Raw genomic sequence first — 19,496 nt, forward strand, 5'->3', positions numbered from 1 at the left:
CTCCATGGCCCCACAGACTTATCCAAGAGTATTTTTAAATAAGTTGATTGTCTGTGGTTATTCCTGCATTCCTTCCAGAGTAGGAGCCTTAGCTACAGAGTATGGATATGCTTCATTTGTGGCAGAAGCTAAAGAGAGGCACTAAAGGCCAAAGAAAACATGGGAGTGGGAAAACACCCACTTACAAAAGCAGGCTTCTGATTTTTTGCTTGTGGACTAACAGTTGCTAAGAGAAATGGAAATACAGCCACTGGGGGGTTTTAGAGTAAGTGGAGAACTGGGTTTACATAAGACACACATAAGTGGAGGATCTGGAGGCCAACTACGGAGGGCAACAGTAGAATGCCCTGGAAAAGAAGCAGCTTTGCAAGCTCTCATTTTTGGACCTTATGAGGAAAGAGACATGAAGGAGGGACAGGGCGTTCTAGAGTAAAGTGACTAAAGGTAAAAATCTCAAATTAGTGCCAGTGAGATTAAATCCAGGCCTACTTTTAGAGATAAGGGAAGGTGCAAGTGACCATTGTTCTCTTCATCTCTCTCTTTCTGCTGTCAAGAACCAGAGGCCCTATTTTTGATCTCAAGACACTGGACACTTGGAAGAGCCACAGGAACTCACACCTGAGCAACACTCCCTCCTAGCAAAATCACATGTGAGTGCAAATTAACTCTCAGTGCTCAATAGCAGATATTTTTGACCTTAGAGTTTATTTCTTGGCAGTACAGTTTAAGCAAACCTTAAAAAAACACCTAAGGGTGTTTTTTTTTTCTTAACATCATGATGCAAATACATCCATAAAGCAAGCAACATTTTTGAATTGCTTTTTGGCTAAGACCATGTTCTGCAAACTTAATATTGGTAGCAAGTGAAGCTTACCTATTTTTTTTGGAATTTTCATCTTTCCCTCTTTTAACTCCAAAAATCCTTGTAATTAGAGCACTAAAAAGAAGTGTAGATGAATTTCTTACCTAAAACAAAAAGAACACAATTTTTAAAAATCCCTTTGAATTGTAGTAAATGCATTTTTTTTAATACAATCACCAATGTACAGTTGAAAAAAAGCCAGCTGAACAAAGGACACTACATGCCTACTGTTCAGACATTAACAAATAGGTACAAGCATTTCATAACAACTTTCCTCTTTATCAAGATGGCACTACCAGGAAATCAGATTTTGGACATGTATATCTTTAACAAAGGGGTTGCACCAGGATTTCTATTTGATAAAAGGATTTCCCTCCCTTATTCATGGCAGATGGTAAGATGTTCAGCTATTTCAGAATCTCTTATTAAAAAGCAAAATAACAGCGAGAATGAATGAAAATAGACTTCTTACTAGCTAAACATGCTGACTCAAAATTTAAGAGCCAGGTATATTCTTATATACAAAGATATCTAAGATAATCTTTGTCCCTACTTTTTGTGAATATCAGCACTTCACATCGAAGTGAAAAATAAAACAAAACCCAAAACAGAACAGAACTACATCTTCTTTGCTGGTCTATGATATTATTCATCACACCTTAAAGTACTTTATCATGAAACATTCTAGCAATTGCGGAACTTGGTAACAAGTGTTTCCAAAGCTTCCTGGAAACGCATCACTATCTATTATGTTACATGTGAGAAGCGAATTTAAGAGCTAACTTACTGCCCAGATAGGTGACGTGAAACCTAGAATTGCTGCCTGTATTCCATCAGCAACATAAGGCATGACGTTTTCACCTAAACGTGTATCTCTGAACAGTGCCCGTAGGATATTTAAAGCATGAACCTGTGGAGGTAAGAGAAATAAAGAAAAACAATATAAATCCAAAAAAAAACATCTTAAATCAAATGTATGTTAATTACCCCAATGAACACAGCAAACATGAAACAAAAACAACCCATGTGCAGATTTACAGCATTTCACTTCCATACTAAATATAAGAACACTGCTGTTGAACTAATAGGTTAAAGTGCTACAGAAGGAAACACTGATAAAAACATTTATGATTTAAAATATATTTGTCTAATAAATACAGTCCAGGAGTTATGACAGAAGGCCAGCATTCTTTTCTCCTTAGCTTATCCTGGCTGCAAAAATAATTTTCAAAGACGAGAATCATCTTGTCCAATATTCTTGACATTCAGTAGATACTGTGAGAAAAAAAATAAACTACAACTCACAGGAGAACAGTATTAAGCTAAAACTGACAGCTACGCTTGCATCACCATATGGAGCATTTTGAGACATTTCTCTACTCTGGGGAAGGTGGTAATCTGTGTAGCTTCACAGACTTTGACAAAGATACATAAACTTATGCCAGTAGAGGCATTAGAACATTGTTAATCTTTGCATTTTAAATGCAAGCCATAATTTGTTGATAATACATTTAAGGATTTCATAACTACCTTTGAAGATAAAGATCTTGACTTTACAATTTTTATGCATTCCAAACGAATATATTTAAGTTTCAGAAGTTACTAATTCTGTTTAAAATCATTTTAAATATAGTATTTTACTGCATACAATATGGTTAATGCAACTCATTTATTTTAAATGTAAAAAGAAAAAAAGCTTGTTATTTCCTTGCAAAAGTTTACTCATCTGCTTGTTCACAAATACACTACAGGAAGTAAATGATCATATAAATTCAAAATGAGTATCACTACACTTGTACTAGAAAAAATTATGAACTTATGTTCAATGCACCTCTTAGTATCTCATGCATTTGTAAATTCCAGAGACTCCATAACATCTGTACATCAGAAGATTTTAAAATCTAGCCACAGACACAAAAACTTAACTATTATTAAAAGAACACGCTGTTTCCTTAACTGTTTGAAGTAATGCAAACACTGTTTTGACATTTGCCTTCTGATGCGACACCGCACTTTACCTGTGGAATTACACTTGCAGGTTCACTCGAAGGTGCTGCCAAGGACATCAATTCTTTGATTGTCATTTTCAGCAGATCCGTTTTGCCTTTCTTTGGTTCTGAAGCTAACAAAGCCTACAGAAAATAAGAAGTCTGTTTTTTCTAGCCATTTTTGTTTACTACTACCTCAGCTTCAGGTTTTATATTCACCATACCACATCCCAATTTCTGACCATATAGAAGGACTAAAAATAAGAGTGAAAATTGCTCTTCCAAATAACTGTCTTATTTTATTTTGTTTGTAGCCTCCTTAGCAGTTACTGTTTCAGTAAGAAAACCACTCCTGCAGTACACCTCTGACTCTAAAAGTTACTTCGTATGTCACAGATAAAAACTTAAGTCTACATACACACACACACAATCAGAGGATCTAGTATGGCAAAAATATCTGCTATATTATACACGCTTATATTTACTATTTGAAAAATTTTATAGTTTAATAACATACATAATCATGGAGAAATGGCCAGGCCAAGGGATAAAAAAAGCACATTTTAAAACGGAGAAAGTAGATGCAACCATCTCCAAATAGCAGCAGTTAAGTGGGAGTCAACACATCCAGCAGAGAAGAATATACTCTAATTTAGCCTTCCAGTTCAGGACTGGGATTAAAACAGTCTCTCTCTCCATCCTAGCAGCTTGTGTTGAATTTGTCTGACTTAGCACAAATGGATAACCGTAAGTCACTTATTTCTAACAAAAACGATTATCCGTTTGTGTTCTGGGGCCTAGAGTCTGTTCACCATCAATTCAAACAAGGTATTTAACAGTGCATTACATTGCATAAAAAGAACCAAATGGAACAACTTCAAGCCAAACGAAGTACAGAGGTGAGGCATACACCCAGAAGTTGTCACTGTCGTTTTATCAGTATCTTTAATAATGGAAGAAACAGAAAGGCAAGGAAAAAAAAATAGTACTCATAAAATGTAAAGCAGACAAGAATGAACTGAGCACCAAGATTCCATAACCTGAGGATACTGAGGTTAAGCTGTAACTAGCATTTTTCCCCACCATTTCCTCACCCCCTAATTGGAGCTGCACCTTTGTGCTATTAAGGCAGTCATGTTTCTATTTTAAATAGGTTATTTAAAATGTTCATAACCTTAAAAATTACATGTTATTAAAACAGATGTGTTCTACCAAAACAAGAATAAATGTCACAGGAAGCAGATGGCAAAGAGACCACAGAATCTTGATTTTATGCATTAATAAAATAACCTTATTACAGTACTGTCAGAATATGCATTATTATATTTTTATTACCTAAACGCAACAGTTTATTTAAGGCTTAATTCCTTTTACTGAGTACTACAGGAACATTCAGAACTATCAAAGAACATCACCAGCTTTCTTTACAATAAAGTTTTTGTTCAGAAATAGATTTTTTTTCAGATTAATCCTAATGTTAATTTCAAACCTTCTCATTAATTGACTAAATTAACTTTGTACTTTTCTAGAGCTGTCAGAGCAGAAGCATCTGATCTGTTTATCCAAATAACTACAGCGCAGAATAAGCTCTGCCATATGGGCTTGGCAATGTAGGCCAACTGCAGACTAGGCAAGTGTTTTCTGCAGCGGGACGCTGTTGCATCCACCTAGTCCTTACATTACACACAGCATTATTTTTTGCATGAAAAATTGATTCAAACATGTTTTTCATTCACGTATTCTCTCAGCTTCTACTGCCCACTGGATTAAAACTCCATGGTGTGAAATGAGGAAACCAGCAGACGTGAGGTCACCAAATTTATTCTGCAGACAACTTACAGATATAAAAGGGAAAGATCTTTCACTGTTGAACTTTAGAAGGCAACATCTCTAAAACCAATGCCCTACTTCAGACCTCATCTATGCAATGCGCGCACAACTAGCAAAGCCATGAGTAGGCTGTGACTGACAGGAGAGGTCAGACAGAAGCAGGCTGCCTCAACATTCTCAGGGTGAACTCAGAGTGGAAAACAAGCAAGATGGATTACTCTGGCAATGACAGCTTGCTCCCAACAGTTCCTCACATTCTTGGAACAAGCCTGAGACCATGCTCTGGAGAACGGAGCAAGTTACAAATCACACAGTTATCTTGGACCTCTATCTTAGAAAACTGTTTAAGTAAAGTAAAATCATGAAGGTTAGTTTAGAGGACAACAGTCACGTCTGATTAAGGAAATAAGGGAATGGAAACAGTTAAGGGTTGAGACTTCAGCATCACACCAACTGGTGCTGATTGACATTACTCATCACAGTTGAGAGGACTTTCCTAGTTTCCTTTAGTACTTTCCAGGCCACCATTTTTCAATTCTGTGATTGTTTATTCTTATTTTATCACCTTTCCACTGCCTATGAAAGGACAAACCTACGTGGTAACAAAGCTTTACTTAATCTGAGAATTAATTTATGAATTTACAGGGAGTATTACAGTGGCTACACTGAGCCAACAGCACAGTCTTTGGAAATGCTATCCGAATCAACATCAAGCCAAAAATCTGTGCTGTCTCAAGAGTACACAGAATTGCAAAGCTAAATAGCATCAAACATGGTTTAATTACATTTGGCTTCTTGGTTGTGTAAAGGCTAACAAAGCCTGCAGAAAAAAAGCATTACTGGAAAGGACCTTTAAAGTAATATGAAACGAAGTCAGGTATAATAATATTACTCGATACCTGTATGTAAAATGGAATTCCTGCACTACGTCTGGTTGCACATAACGTAGATGAAGGATCACAAGATTTGATTTCTTCTAAAACACAGCTAAGCCACTGCTCCGGCATCTTGTGCAGACTCTCACTGTTGCATCTACATGAAACAAATAAAACACATAAAACAAACAAATAAGAAACTAGGGTAGAGTGAAAGAATGCAATTAGCAACCTTAAGGCATAGTTCCTAACATATTTGAACATTTTCAAGCATACACTCAGAATTTTTAAGAAATGAGACAAATATAACATGGAATTCTGCGTTTTTCCAATGTTAGTACAAATTATATTAACCATTCTTGTTAAGTAAAACTAGGAAAAAAATATTTCACTGAACTCAGCCAGGTATTTCAAGGACTCAGTCATTCAGCTTTCCAACTTTCCTCTTCTACCAAGAACTATTATCTTATTCTGGAGAAGAAAATGACATGTACACATCAGATAGAATGTAAGAAGAGAAACTTCAATATTTTGTACCTTTACTCTCTCATTTGTGGCCCTTACACTAACTAATACATACAATTGCTTTTACAACCACACAAATAAGACAAACCCCTCACAGTAAGTATGTATTACACAAATATCCTTGCAACCTTCCGAGCCGTAAAAGGAGTAGAAAACAAGACATACTGTTCTGTTTAAAATACTAAGTCAGACAAACATTTTGTAAAGCACCTGAATTACATTCCTGTCATGAAATACTTCTCTTCTGCAGTTACAAAACCGCACACTGCCTGAAAGCAGAGGACTTCCAAGGACAAGGAAAACTCAAGTCTATCTCAGTTCCTGGTTCTGCCCAATTTAATGACATGTAATACATTCAGCATGAAAGACGAGCTCATTAATCTTACGTCAATGTTCCAAAAGGATCATTCATAGTTACATAAATTAATAGGACACTTACTAAAAAATTATCACGCTACACTGTCACATGATTCAGAACAGATAATAACAATTAATCACTGAGGGCAATACAACCGCAATTATTTCAACCATGTAGGACTTGCCTAAAAATATACTCAGTAATTGAACTCGCAATCAAGCGGCACGAACTTATGGTAAGGTCACAATCAAGTTTTATAAGTGTTAAAAAATGGAAAGTAAAGCTTAAAATGCAGCAGGTACTAATGAAAAAAACAAAGTTTAGTGTAAAATCTAGATCTTCCAATCTTCTACCTCCTCCTTTACCTGCATCTTATTACACCTTTCTTCCTTCAACACAAAAATTTAGGTAGGCTAAAAACTTGATACAGGACAATAAGTGATGTTTTCATCTGCAGTGAAACTTTCCTTCCCCTCTTTTACAAAATAAACACAAAACTAATAATGCTGAAAACAGGTCACAGACAATGCCAGATAGCTCAGCAGAAGCCATAGCAGATTTTTTGTTGTTTGGTAATTTCCTTAAGATTTTCATCACACATTTCTTACACTGCTGACAGGCCTTCTCTCCATTTTCTAATGACAGCATCTCTTTAAAACATTTGCCAGCATATGAAATATTAGTCCTGAAAGCAAAAGAAACATGGCTCGACACGGGTTATGTCACACAGTACAAAAGCATAAAATGGTTTCTTGCTTTCCCAAGCCTGTGACAGAAGCAATCAAACGAATGCCGTCATCCGTACAACTAACGATCATTTTTCTTTTACTTTACTGCTTACAATTAGCTTCCCCTGGCTACTATAAGCTCATGCTCTTTCCCCAGCTTTTGGATATACAAACAGGATGCAGTTCTAGGATTAAGACCAAACAAAACTTCTAGTAAGCTTCTCCACAGATCTCTACAGCTAGTCTGTAGTTTACAGTTCTCTTCATTCAAGTCATCACTCCCCACAAAACCTACTGCTTCCAACCACTGTGGCTGGTCCTACCTCCCTAGTTAAGCAGAGTTTGAAGGTTAGTTTAGTCATGCAAAGAAGAGCACTAATCTCTCTTCAGTATGTTATCTTAGTATTCAAACAAACATCCCATGATACATATTCACATCTGCTGTGCTGCAGAAGAATAAAGCATAATGGAAATATTTAAAAGTCACTATGTAGTATACCGAATATTTTACAGTTAAGTAAACTGAGGAGCTTTTCCCCTTTCAGTTGTAGCATAAAAGGAAAAATGCACACTGAAATCCAATAAACTTCAGACTCCCTTCAACTGTATTGCTTTGATCTCACCACAAGTAATCCTACCTTGTTCAGTAACCCACAAAAGCCCAAATTAAAAATACATATTTTTTTATTTTAATGCAAAAGTGTTATTATTTTAAAGGTAAAAACATTGGAGACTATTGACTTTGCAATGGAGGAGACTACTCCCTTGAATTTGGCAGCTATCTCCTCACGGTCTGGCAAGAAGAATATTGACTCAAGAAGCAGGTGGCCTGAAATTTGAACAATAGTGAAGCTTTACAACATAAAAATGGTAGTCACAAGCTCAAGTGTCATTTTTGAGAATAATTATTTTTTTTTCCTTTTGACCAGATCAAGCAAGTGATATTGCTAATTAAAATATTACACTGTAACTTGATATGTAAATTACTTAAGATGTACTGCAGTAAAGTATTTTTCCACAAAATTCAGACTGTCTTTCTTTTGGTTATAACAATTTCATATGTGCCCAGAACAGTTTCTGTGGTCAGTTTCAATGGGACAAAAGCCTGGCAATTCAAAGTTAAAGCTAAACCCCTCTCTCCATTTTCTCCTATCCAAAATTAATGGTGTAGTTAAAAAAAAAAAAAAAAGGGTCAACCTTGGATTTGGCTTTCCTGGATGCTGGTGGTTTGTGGCATAAACTTCACATAAGGACTAGCATTTTCTACAAGGGTATAACCAGAATTCAGAGTTTCCAATCACTGTAAACTATCCTTGTCTGGGGAAAAGGGAGTTTTCTTTCACCATTTTTCTCTCTTAATAGACCTGTTTTTCCATACATAAAGCCAGTCTCCATAATATTTCTCAGATAAATAGACAAGAATCTAAGCTTCAGAAACACAACTATGTAATCTATCCTAGAGCAAGTCTGCTTTTAAAAACAGCTCCTCTGAAACAATGAAGTCCTCCCACTTGCATCCTCCTTTTCGTAGCACCTGCTCTAAATGAAATAAAATTTTCAAACTGATAGAGAAACAACAGCTTTATCAGATAAGCTATAACACTAATGCCACTAACAGAAACTTGGATGACCTCAAAAATCTCAGATATTTTAGACTATTTCCTTCACATCTCTATTTACACTTCTGCTAATAAGTTAGAAACAATTTTAGTTCATCTCACTAAAAGTCCATGAATTACTTCTAATTTTTTCAAGAAGCTTTCCCAGCAGCCTCGAGGGAGTGGGAAGGTAAAGGGTCACAGTCACTTCATAGCAACTAAACAAATCAGAATCTGAGCTTAAAGCAGATAATTTGGAATCTACTCCACGTACCAGGAGCATCAAAGATCAGCAACTGACTGGATGCAGAGAAAAATTCCCACCGATACTAGTTTAAACATTTGTAAAAATCAAAGCAAGATTCTTCTTCTGTATTGTCTGCTACAATGCTTTATTTAACACTCTTCACTTGTTGCATAAGACACAAGAACTTTGATCACTCAGTTCAGTTTAAGCTCCATTTCTTTAAAAATGATCCTCTATAAGCACATTGCATTGTATGATATATCTCTTCCCATACCTTCCCCTGTCCATTTTGCAACCTCAGTGAGGCAAAGCATTATAGCCGTAACTATGTAGCACTACAATTTTGAGATTTCCACAAAATCTTTACATTCTACTTGAGCTCTCAGAAAAAGTTCACCGATTAAAATAAACACGAAACAGACAAACACCATTTATAGTAAAGAAGTAGTTGGGGCATTCATGTGGGTTCTGAGAGACTCTAGTTTAAAGTATATGTCAAAAGTCTTCCAGGATAGTTTCCCTACCTACCAGTTTACTGCACCAAATAAGCACTGATAATTTCTCAGGGTCAATGACAGGAAAATACTCTCAAAAAAGGACTGCTCATTTCACCAACATGAATGATGCTTACTTTGTATAGTCTTTGAAAAGGTGCAGTCGCAGACAATATCAAGCAGGCAAAACAGAGGGAGCATCCCATCAATAGAAGGATTATGAAAAGAGAAGAGGAAGAAAGGTAGCTGACATTTTGAACAGATTCAACAATTTATATCCAAATGAATGTCAAATTCATTGCTCAAATTTGACTTCTTTTTATTTGATGAAATATCACATGATATTTCATCAGGTTCATAAGAAATCTCTGTGGAGGGAAGATTTTTCAGACTTAGGTCTGAATACCACTGCCCTGCCTCAAGACTGTACTTTTAGTTTTCAGGGACTATAGAGGTAAAGATGGAAATATTCTAGAACATAGTTCTAAGCAAACATTTGGCAACTGAAATAAAGAACCATTTTTATCTGCAGTCTTTCCTAAAAGTACAGGAGAGAGATTTACCACTATTTGTGCTACATTTTTCACTGGGTCTTAGTGAAAGAATAATTACAGAGTGTCAAGGAGGTTTCTATAACTCTTCAACTCCATTAAGCAAAGTATCGTGTTTAAGCTGTTTATGTGACTCCAGGCTGTCCTACAAAAAGGTTTCCTCCTCCAGTATGTGTGGATGCAACAGATTCTGGTACCTACACTTCAAGACTATCTATCAGCTATGTAGAAAGGTCAGTTCATATTTACCTGCAGAACAGTCTCAGACTCAAATGGATAAATGGAAAGACTCCAGGACGCACAGCAGACCTACAACACAACTGCATTCTCTGCAGGACTCAACTTACTCATCACTTCAGAGAAGAAGCTTCAGCCCAAATCCTCTGTGTAAATTACTAGCTATTCCGAAATCAGTCCTCTTTATTTTAAACACAAAGATTAGCCTTGAGACCAGTACTTCCTGCCAAGTATATATTTTATTAAAACAAATACATTACCAAAGAGCTTCTGTCTCCTTCTTGCAAGCTGGATTTTTTCAAAGGAATACGTGCTCTATTTCAAATAAATGACTATAACTTTCATAATGCTAAGTAGCACGCATCATCAAAAAATTCAGAAGAGGAAAATAGTTGAAATCATAAGTTGGTTTTTTTTTTTTTGATGACACACTGGGAGGTGGTTGAGTCACCATCCCCGAATCTGTTTAAAAAGCATTTGGATGTGGTGCTCACGGACATGATTTAGTGGAGGGTTGTTAGATTTAGGGTACTGTATTAGGTTGTGGTTGGACTCGATCTTTAAGGTCTTCTCCAATCTGAGTAATTCTATGATTCTATGTATACTGCCTTAATAACTGACAGAGAAGCAGAGTTCTCTTAAGCTTCCTTAAGACTTGATTGTTTGATTGGTTTTTGGCGGATTTTTTGGTATGACTCTAATGTCCAGCCTCTCTTCAGTTCAACTGAAAGAATAAATCCTTTGAAACAAAACTAGATCGTAAAACATAAACATACAATTTTTAAAACAACACATCTATTGATAACATCTTTCAGTACTCAGCAGTTCTTTCTATGCATTCCAGGTTGTTAACAGCATACTTTATTTGGAACGTTATATTCATTTAATAAACATTCAAAAAAAATGCTGCCTGACATGAAAAAAAAAAACAAACACAAAAAGAAACAGTTTTTGGCAGAACACGTTCCAGTTTGTTACCGCGTATGTTAAGACGAGTTTCTTAATTTCTTAATATTTTCTTAATTTCTTAATATTTTCTTACCTGAGCATCTCTGTCTCAGGGAAAAAAAACAAAACAAAAAACGTTTCACAAACCAAGCTTAGCTAACAATACAGAAGTCTTAAATTATGCCTGAAGTCTGACAGAAAAACACTGAAAAGAAGGAAATCATTTTGCTGCTGAGATGGGGAGGTTGCTTTTTTGTTCCCCCCTCAATCATCAGATTCAGACTGAATAAAATAGTGAACAATATGCTACTGTATCTTTAAACAGCAGCCAGAAATACACACCAAACAGCAGAACACTTTGCAGTAGAGTCAGAATATGAAAACTATAAAACATCTCTTCTGTACTCTATTCAAAATAGATTCACTAGTTGATGTGACAATACAGTCATTTCTCTAGAAAAATAACTAGATAAATGGGAATACCTTAACTGTTGTCCATTTTTCCTGTCACTATCGTGGCAAGTTTTTTCCTCACTCACTGCAAAAGCTGCTCTCTCAATACACACAGCACTGAGAATGGAAAATAACTAAACCTGCAGCAAAGTTAACTGAAAATAGCAAACAAGGATATCACAAGGCAATGATATCAAATACTTCTTTTTCTGTAACAGCACTACTAGCTAAGCAACCACTCCACCAACTAGTCCAGACCAGAGTCCAACTGCTCATTTCTGTTCTGGAAACTGTCTTAGACACAGAGTGAAGCTGGCCAGATAGCTGTTCTGGTAGGTGTCATTGTTCCCATCCACAGACTTATATTTAACTTTGAAATAACACAAAAAAATAAAAAGAACACAGAACACACACACCTCACTACTATCTTCTCTTTTTTCCCCAACTTCAAAGAAAAAAAAAACAAGTATATAAAAGGAGCCATGGCTCTAATTGCAAAAGGGAACTTGGTGCAAAAGGGAAATATCAGATACTTTATCTGGGTTTGATGTTAAAATACATGTACTTCAAATTGGAAAATTTAATCAGTCATTTCAAAAACTACATTAAAAAACAAAATCACAAAGTCATGAGATATTTTGATTTGTCGTCTTAACAAATGGATGTAAATACTATATATCACAAAGAAATGTTACTAATGCTTACATGTATTCTAACAGAAGAAAAACAGGTAATATATAATGGAAGTTTCAGCACCTTTGCCTAGATGTCTGGTCAGCTTTGCTCATTTTGTTCTTCTAGGAAAGTATAAAGTTACAGGGGGAACTAAAAAAAAAAAGAGATTGCATATCACATCTTGTGATGCACTGCCAGATAGACTTCCAAATGTCAGAATGCATAACTCATCCAATGACAAGTAATAAAAGTTTCCAGGAAAGCATCTTGGCTGAAAACAAAATGTCTGGCATTTATTTTCATTAAGGACTTGGGAAGGAGGAGAAAGGAAAGGAATTCTATACCTCTGCTTCCCCCAAGAGCTTTTCAGAGTCATTCTGTAAACTAACACTCCAGAAATTAAAAAAAAAAAAAAAAGACACAAAATAGTCTGTATCTTCATCCAATGCTGAATCACTATTCCTAACCCTAAGTAATATTGTCTGTAAATGCCATGTAACTGAAGACCAAACTCAAACAAAATCCACATGACACCGATGATCTTCTTGAACAGTCAGCTTCAGGGTTGAAACATGGTTTGGTAAAATTATTATATTAACAACCTAATAAGTTGCACATATTTTACCTTGAAAGTGTTTCTGTAAGTTGCACAAAGCCAGCATATGCCAGTTCAAAGGCACCCCTGTGCCTTGACTGCATCAGATGATGTTTAAAGTAGTCTCCAATATTTTTGACCTTAAAAAAAAAAAAACAATAACAAAGTTACTTGGAATTATAAATAGACAGTTCACTTACATATGCAAGATACTGCAGTGAATAGGAGAAGTTCTCCCCCTGGTTGAACAGAGCACTGGCAAAAGTAAAAAGTACTTGAAGACAAATAATTAGTACATTCAGTTCTTCAGGTTAAAAGGTACAGTATCATGTTCTTAGAAGATCACCAAAAAAATAAAGGACATAAAATTAGCTGCTTGAGCACATTCAGATTTTCAGAAAAGGACAATCCTGATTTTCAGAGGAAACAAATTCAGAATCTTTGACGGCCATCACTCTTAGCCTTAAATTCCAAAGAAAATATCTACTACATCATAGCAGCAGAAACAAATATTTACAAAAATTTATCAAGAAAAAAAAATATTCAAATTTCTAAAGAATTGTACCAAAGGAAAACAAATCTATCTTAGTGAGCTATTCTGAATCTATGCCTCAATTCTGCAAGAATGTCTGTGACTACTAGAAACAATTTCAAAGCAAAAAAAAAAAAGACATGGTATATATGGAATAACGAGAGCTACATTTGAAAATTTGAAAAACAAAATGCCACAATTGAACTTTCACTGACCATTACTTTCTACCGCCCTACCAAGATGACCAAGATTCTGATGCTGTTTGGAAGCCTACAGTGTCATGCAATCTATTTGTACACAAATTGAGATGCTTCTTTATTGCCGAATAATGAAAACCATTAACTTTCAAGATTTAATGCAAACTTCCAATATCACGTGTTTAAAACAATAACATATTTCATTTTACTATGCAAGATTTTCTTCAGAAATTTTTTTTGAGCTCTTCAGAAAGAAGTTCTTCAAAACTTTTATAAAACAACAAGCATTAAATCATTTCAAGTTTCCTATAGAATAAGAATTTTATCAGCTTTAAGCTAAAACACTTTAACAATCTGACAAGTAATTAAGATGTCAGAGGAGCTAATGCCGTATGTAGCTACAGTTTTCCAACCATTAATTCATTTTATCCAAACAGTGAAAGTACAATAGTTTAAAAAAAAAAATAGACTCAAACATACTACTTCCTGCAGCTAAATCCAGCCTAAGATAAACAATAATTGGAAATATCTGCAGGGTTTCAACTCTCTCGCCTCAGATTAAGAATAAGAGCCTTTTTTTCAGAAGCAACTGACCCACAGACAGACCAACTCTCCAGCTGTATAAACAAAACCAAACCAAGAAAACCATACACATGCAAATCAAACCACTTTCCTGCTCCACCACCACTCTTAATTATTTTTGGTATAGTATGGAATACTTTTTGTCACATAACTTTCAACTTACTATTTATGTTTCTGAGCATTTTGCAACAGCCTCAATGACCAGAGGATTACATCGAACTGAACTCTGGTATATATTCACTTTCATTCATATGATGGAGTTTGAAGAAAAAGAACAGCCATGACTTTTTTTCAGAAAATGACAGAGGAACTTGCCTCAGGATCCATGCTAACTATGCATTCCAAACAGAGGGTTCATGAGCATGGCATTCTGACTCCTTCAGGATTGAATAGCGTTCAGCTTCCTTGCATCATAAAACCAGCTCTTCAATGTCAGATGGAGAATAAATCAAGGAATTGTTTTTCTCTACATCATCACGAAGAGTCACAGCAACTGTAAGAAAAAGTGACTCCACCTACTTTCTTTACACAGGAAAGTACACTCCAAGATAAAATACTCAAATATGCAGTGGAAAACAAATATCTTAAACACATTAGATTACCTTGGTTAAATATCAAGAGTACAACAGGTTAGTCTAACTAACAAAAGAACTGACAATTTACAGGGCCAAACTTGCTATTGAGATCAAAAGTCTCCATATTCAGGACATATTCAGTAGAAAAGATCCTGAAAGTGCTTTAAAAAAATAGTATATTTGCATCTTCTTTTCCTGGTGATTAGATGCCACCAAGTCCTATACTATCCTATCCTATACTCTAGAGAGAACTTTTCCAAAATATTAGAAGATGGCTGGGGTACTGAATTCTACATGAGACACTTTACATTAAGAACCAGGAAGAAGACGACTTTTGCTTTGTCTAAAAAACAAACAAATCTGATCCTGATTAGTACAAACACCAAAGCAGCAACTGGAGTCCCACTTGCAGTAGCACAAATACGGAAGAACACAGAGGTTTGTCATTATGGAAAGTCTTCCACAGACTTGAAGATTCCAGCACAAGACCCAGTCTGTCAGGGATAACACAAGCAGAACCCCTGGCACTGGGACAGCACCAAGTCTTAATTTCTGCTGTCTGTTTCTGTTCACTTTGGCACGTGGTTTTGGTAAGCTTATCTCCCAAGATCATATTAAAACCTTACACCTAAGATAAATAGGAGTTTGAGGAAAACTTAAAATACCAGGTTTGGAGCACTGTCTCAAATGGTCATGGGCCAGAGTCTTTGTTAGGTATCATTTTGATCACTTGGCTTCTACTGGAACAACACTTCTACGAAAGGCCATTAGCATGATCATCCTACGAGGCACAGCTTTGGATCTGGCATCTCAGATTTTCTGGGTCAGATGGAGAATGAAAGATAGAGCAAGTATTTGAATGGAGGGATACCATCATACAAGGCAACTCCTCTGTCCATTTTTAAGAGGCAAAGCAGTCATCACAACACAGGCTAGACATTAATAACTGCCAATTTATATTCAGAATTTTGCAACTCCTTTCTAAATGCATCTCCACAGAAAGCAGAAGATGATGTTCTGAAGATTCAGCACACACTGTGACATTCAAATACCATGCAAACCTTATCTGGAACTCAAAAGATAAGGAAGGTGCAAATGTAATATTGTCCCAACTTCAGAAAGGAAAAGTAAGTAACAAACAAGTGCTGACTGTCTATCAACTTTTCCTACATGGGTACACGCCACAAGAGACAACATTTAACTGCTAGTAAAGAGTAATGAAGAAATAAAGCCACAACTAGTTGGCTGGCACCGTTATCTTCCAAGAAGCACAGTTCTTTTGCAACATTTCTTAATGTGGATTGAAAGACATTTGCTTGCTCAAAACAAAAAAAAAAAAAAACATGCAAATTCAGCACTTACTACAATATTTAGGGTGAATAAATTGCAAAAGTAACACTGACTATATAAGGTATAACTTCACACAGTTACTAACCTAAACAAGGAGAAAGGTGCAATGCTAAGAAGGGAGGCTTTGCAACAGATTTTACTCAACATTTACACTTAGCTCCAATTCAAGGCACATAGATCCAAAGCTTCTCTTGACTTTCACAGCTCCATATTCTTAAATCCCTAGGCATTTACAGAACAAAGAAAAAGATGGACAACTGCAAAAGAAGGGTGTATCTGCATAAGATACCAAAATCTAATTCTATTATTTCTAAACACTGAAAACATGGAAGTTTAAAGCCACAGAAATTCTAGTACTGACGTTTCTAGTAATTTATGATGAGATATTCTTTTTGTACAATAAAGTAAGGTTACTTACAAAAAGTGCAGTGAAAATGGCTATAACTTTCCCTATAATGCTTGTTTTACATACCAACCCGAGAAAAAATTCAAACTATATATATATATATATAAATAATTTGATTTCCTATCAAATAATGTTCTTCAGATTAGAACATAAGTATTGTTTTTCAGGAAGATGTCAAGAGCACAGAGAATCTAATGAGGCATCTATATCAAAAGAAGATATGTTTCTGCTAATGTCTGCTTTCTAAATAAAAATGGAAATACTACAGTAAGAGCCAACTCATGCTAAATTGCCAATTCCTGTTTGACTTGAAGCAGAGTAAAGAACACAGTAGTAGAAACATTATCTGCTCTTATCCACTTTCCAGACCTATACAGCAATACAAGTAAAGCTGTAAACTAGCCAGGAAACAAGTAGGCCAGAGACAATGCAAGAATAAAGATACTAACACTATTTCCATGGCACTACAACTAAAACATGAAAAATAAGACCTGCAATTACACTGTTATTCATTTTAAGACAGAAACTCACAACACCTAATGAAAAACTATTCACTTTCTACCAGAAAGGAAAAAAGTAGGAAAGTAGTATGTCGCATATTTCAATCTTCCACGTAGACTGGTCTTGTCAAAAATCATAAGGAAATGAAAAGGCCATCAATTAAAAGCAGAAATTTAATAAAGACAAAATATTTCCCAAATAAATGCCTGTGGTAATCTAATTTCTTGCAAATACTGCATTCAACGTTCCACAAGAGATCCAGATGGCATATTAACATTTCTGATCTCTAAAATCAAAAACATTGGAGGAAAAAGAGTCACATTAAGTTGTCCACAATTCAAACATGCTATGTACCATAAGGCTACGACTGGTCGGCATATTTCTCTTTCAGAATTTTTTACTACGACGTCCAGTTAATGAGCTTTATGAAAATGCCAACATCTATAGTTCAAAGTGAAATAAAAAAAAAACTGTTTAAAAACAAAGGCAGGTCATCAGATTTTTAATAATTCTAACATACAATTCATATATATGCATATGTATAAATATAAATCAGTTTTTATGAAAAGAATATGCATCCTATAAATAACCTAACAATAAGAATGAGTACTTCTTCAGTTTGTCTGCTATGTATAACTCCATTTACTTGTAACTACTTTAAGCATTTATGCCTCCTGCATAACAGTGTATTTTTGATACAATACTAACCACATGCACAGCAATAAAAATACTTTTTCATGTTTAATATAACTTTATTTGAAAGGAAAACATTCATTAAAATTGTCTGTTTTTCCCCACTCAGAATATGAAGATTTTTTTTAATGAGAAGTATTTCCCTACCTGTTCTACAGTAATCAACCCATTTGAAGGTTCAGATGCAGCCTGTGCAGGCAAAAGTTTACACAGCGTCCCTAACAGCAGAGATACTTCCTTCATGCTTCTCCAGCAACACACGAGTACCATTTGAGCTGTGACATCACATATCTGACTTTCTTTACCTTAAAAACAAAAATCCAGAAATATAGTAGTTTGACTCCAAGTTCTCTGGCACAGACTCGTAATTTAGAATTAATTTAGCTTGATCTTCTTACAAAATATAATTCACTACAAAACAATTCAAAACCAGGTAGTACAAAAGATAACTTAATTCTGTTGATCCCAATTCAATTCTTGGTACTTTTTTACCATACTGAACTCTGTTTGGATATGAGAGCAGCATATTTTACTACTATTTTTAAAGGTCTTTTTGTCAACATCAGCATTGCACTACATATCGAATTATACAAACATTAACAGCTTTGTAGCTAGGCTCCAATGAACTCCTATATCAATCAGCAATCCGTCACTAGATGTTATTTGTGGGTTCCCCCCCCCTTTTTTTTTTTTTAAAGCTTCAGATGCCCCCATGCTCCCAGACCAATTCACATTTTAATGCAACAGCGTCATCTAGCGGACATTATGTGAGTCTCATGTAATTTACAAACATTTTCATGAAACAAAACATACGGCCAACCAAAAAACTGTTTTATACGCAGGAAAGTATGTGAGGAAACAAAATCCAACTTTTTGTTTCTAAAACTTAGAAACCTCACCTAAATCATTACATTTCAAATGTAAAGATAATTTGTAAATATATGCAGGCATACAATAAATACGCTAAAGTTTGAAACTGAGATGTAAAGAGATAGAAAAATTGCACAGCTGCTATGCACTAAAACAGGCAAATATTATCTAACATTTTATCCCTGGAAGCCTTCAAACAGAAGCTTCTGCTTATGTAATCCCATGCAACAAGTTTTACCGCATGAATATATTCCCACTAGCCTTGTGTACACTGGAGAGCAACATCACACTAACACCTTTCAACAAGCAATGTGTTAAAGCGTTTCTTGACAGAAGAGGTGTTAAAGATCACCTGGCCAGTGAAGTTTGGGCAATAGAATCCAGGCCAATATCAAAACAACTCATTTTCACATGTACTCTAAGAGAGATTAACCACAATCTCCCAGAAACATAGTGAATTAGTCTTTAAAACCATGCCCATGAATAACTAGCTTCTGACAAGTTTACTGAAGAAGTGAAATATTATATGGAGAAATTAACTTCCAACTTTGATCACCCAAGTAAAATGTCTGCCCTATAAAGACTAACTTGATTTAATTATTAATACAGTGTTTGATTTACCTCTCATTTCTGTGCAAATATTTTCCATTGGCTTGTGGTCAGCCAGCTTTTCAGACTCTATTTTGCAGTGTTCTTTCAGCACCTTCGCTTGCATAAAATAATCGTTTGTGTCCTGCGGCTGTATCTCATTCAGAATCATCTGCAGGCGATCCGCGGTTTCTACACATTAGATAAGAATACTTAAGCTGCTTTCCTTTTTTTTTTT

The 19,496-nt window shown here is 35.4% G+C and overlaps 1 protein-coding gene across 10 annotated transcripts in view; it reads right to left on the reverse strand.

The window, feature by feature from the left end:
• The window catches only part of THADA (THADA armadillo repeat containing), a 210,189-nt gene that overhangs the window by 112,935 nt on the left and 77,758 nt on the right, over positions 1-19,496 (reverse strand). For 6 of the 10 annotated variants that reach the window (XR_004158825.1, XR_002111796.2, XM_019612707.2 and 3 more), the window contains exons 21-27: positions 19,292-19,450; positions 17,948-18,105; positions 12,995-13,104; positions 5,580-5,712; positions 2,881-2,994; positions 1,650-1,772; positions 875-966 (exon numbers count right to left, since the gene is read on the reverse strand). Coding sequence is in view for 7 of the 10 variants with exons in the window: in XM_019612707.2 (XP_019468252.1) it covers positions 875-966; positions 1,650-1,772; positions 2,881-2,994; positions 5,580-5,712; positions 12,995-13,104; positions 17,948-18,105; positions 19,292-19,450 (889 nt within the window). In the remaining 3 variants the exon portion in view is untranslated. Of the gene's footprint in view, positions 1-874; positions 967-1,649; positions 1,773-2,880; positions 2,995-5,579; positions 5,713-12,450; positions 12,520-12,994; positions 13,105-14,602; positions 14,769-15,473; positions 15,670-17,947; positions 18,106-19,291; positions 19,451-19,496 lie in introns of those variants that run through there. The other 4 variants (XM_019612710.2, XR_002111797.2, XM_019612712.2 and 1 more) reach the window with 4 other exon arrangements.

The sequence above is a fragment of the Meleagris gallopavo genome, chromosome 2 (genome assembly GCF_000146605.3).
Source record: "Meleagris gallopavo isolate NT-WF06-2002-E0010 breed Aviagen turkey brand Nicholas breeding stock chromosome 2, Turkey_5.1, whole genome shotgun sequence".
NCBI classification, from domain to species: Eukaryota; Metazoa; Chordata; class Aves; order Galliformes; family Phasianidae; genus Meleagris; species Meleagris gallopavo.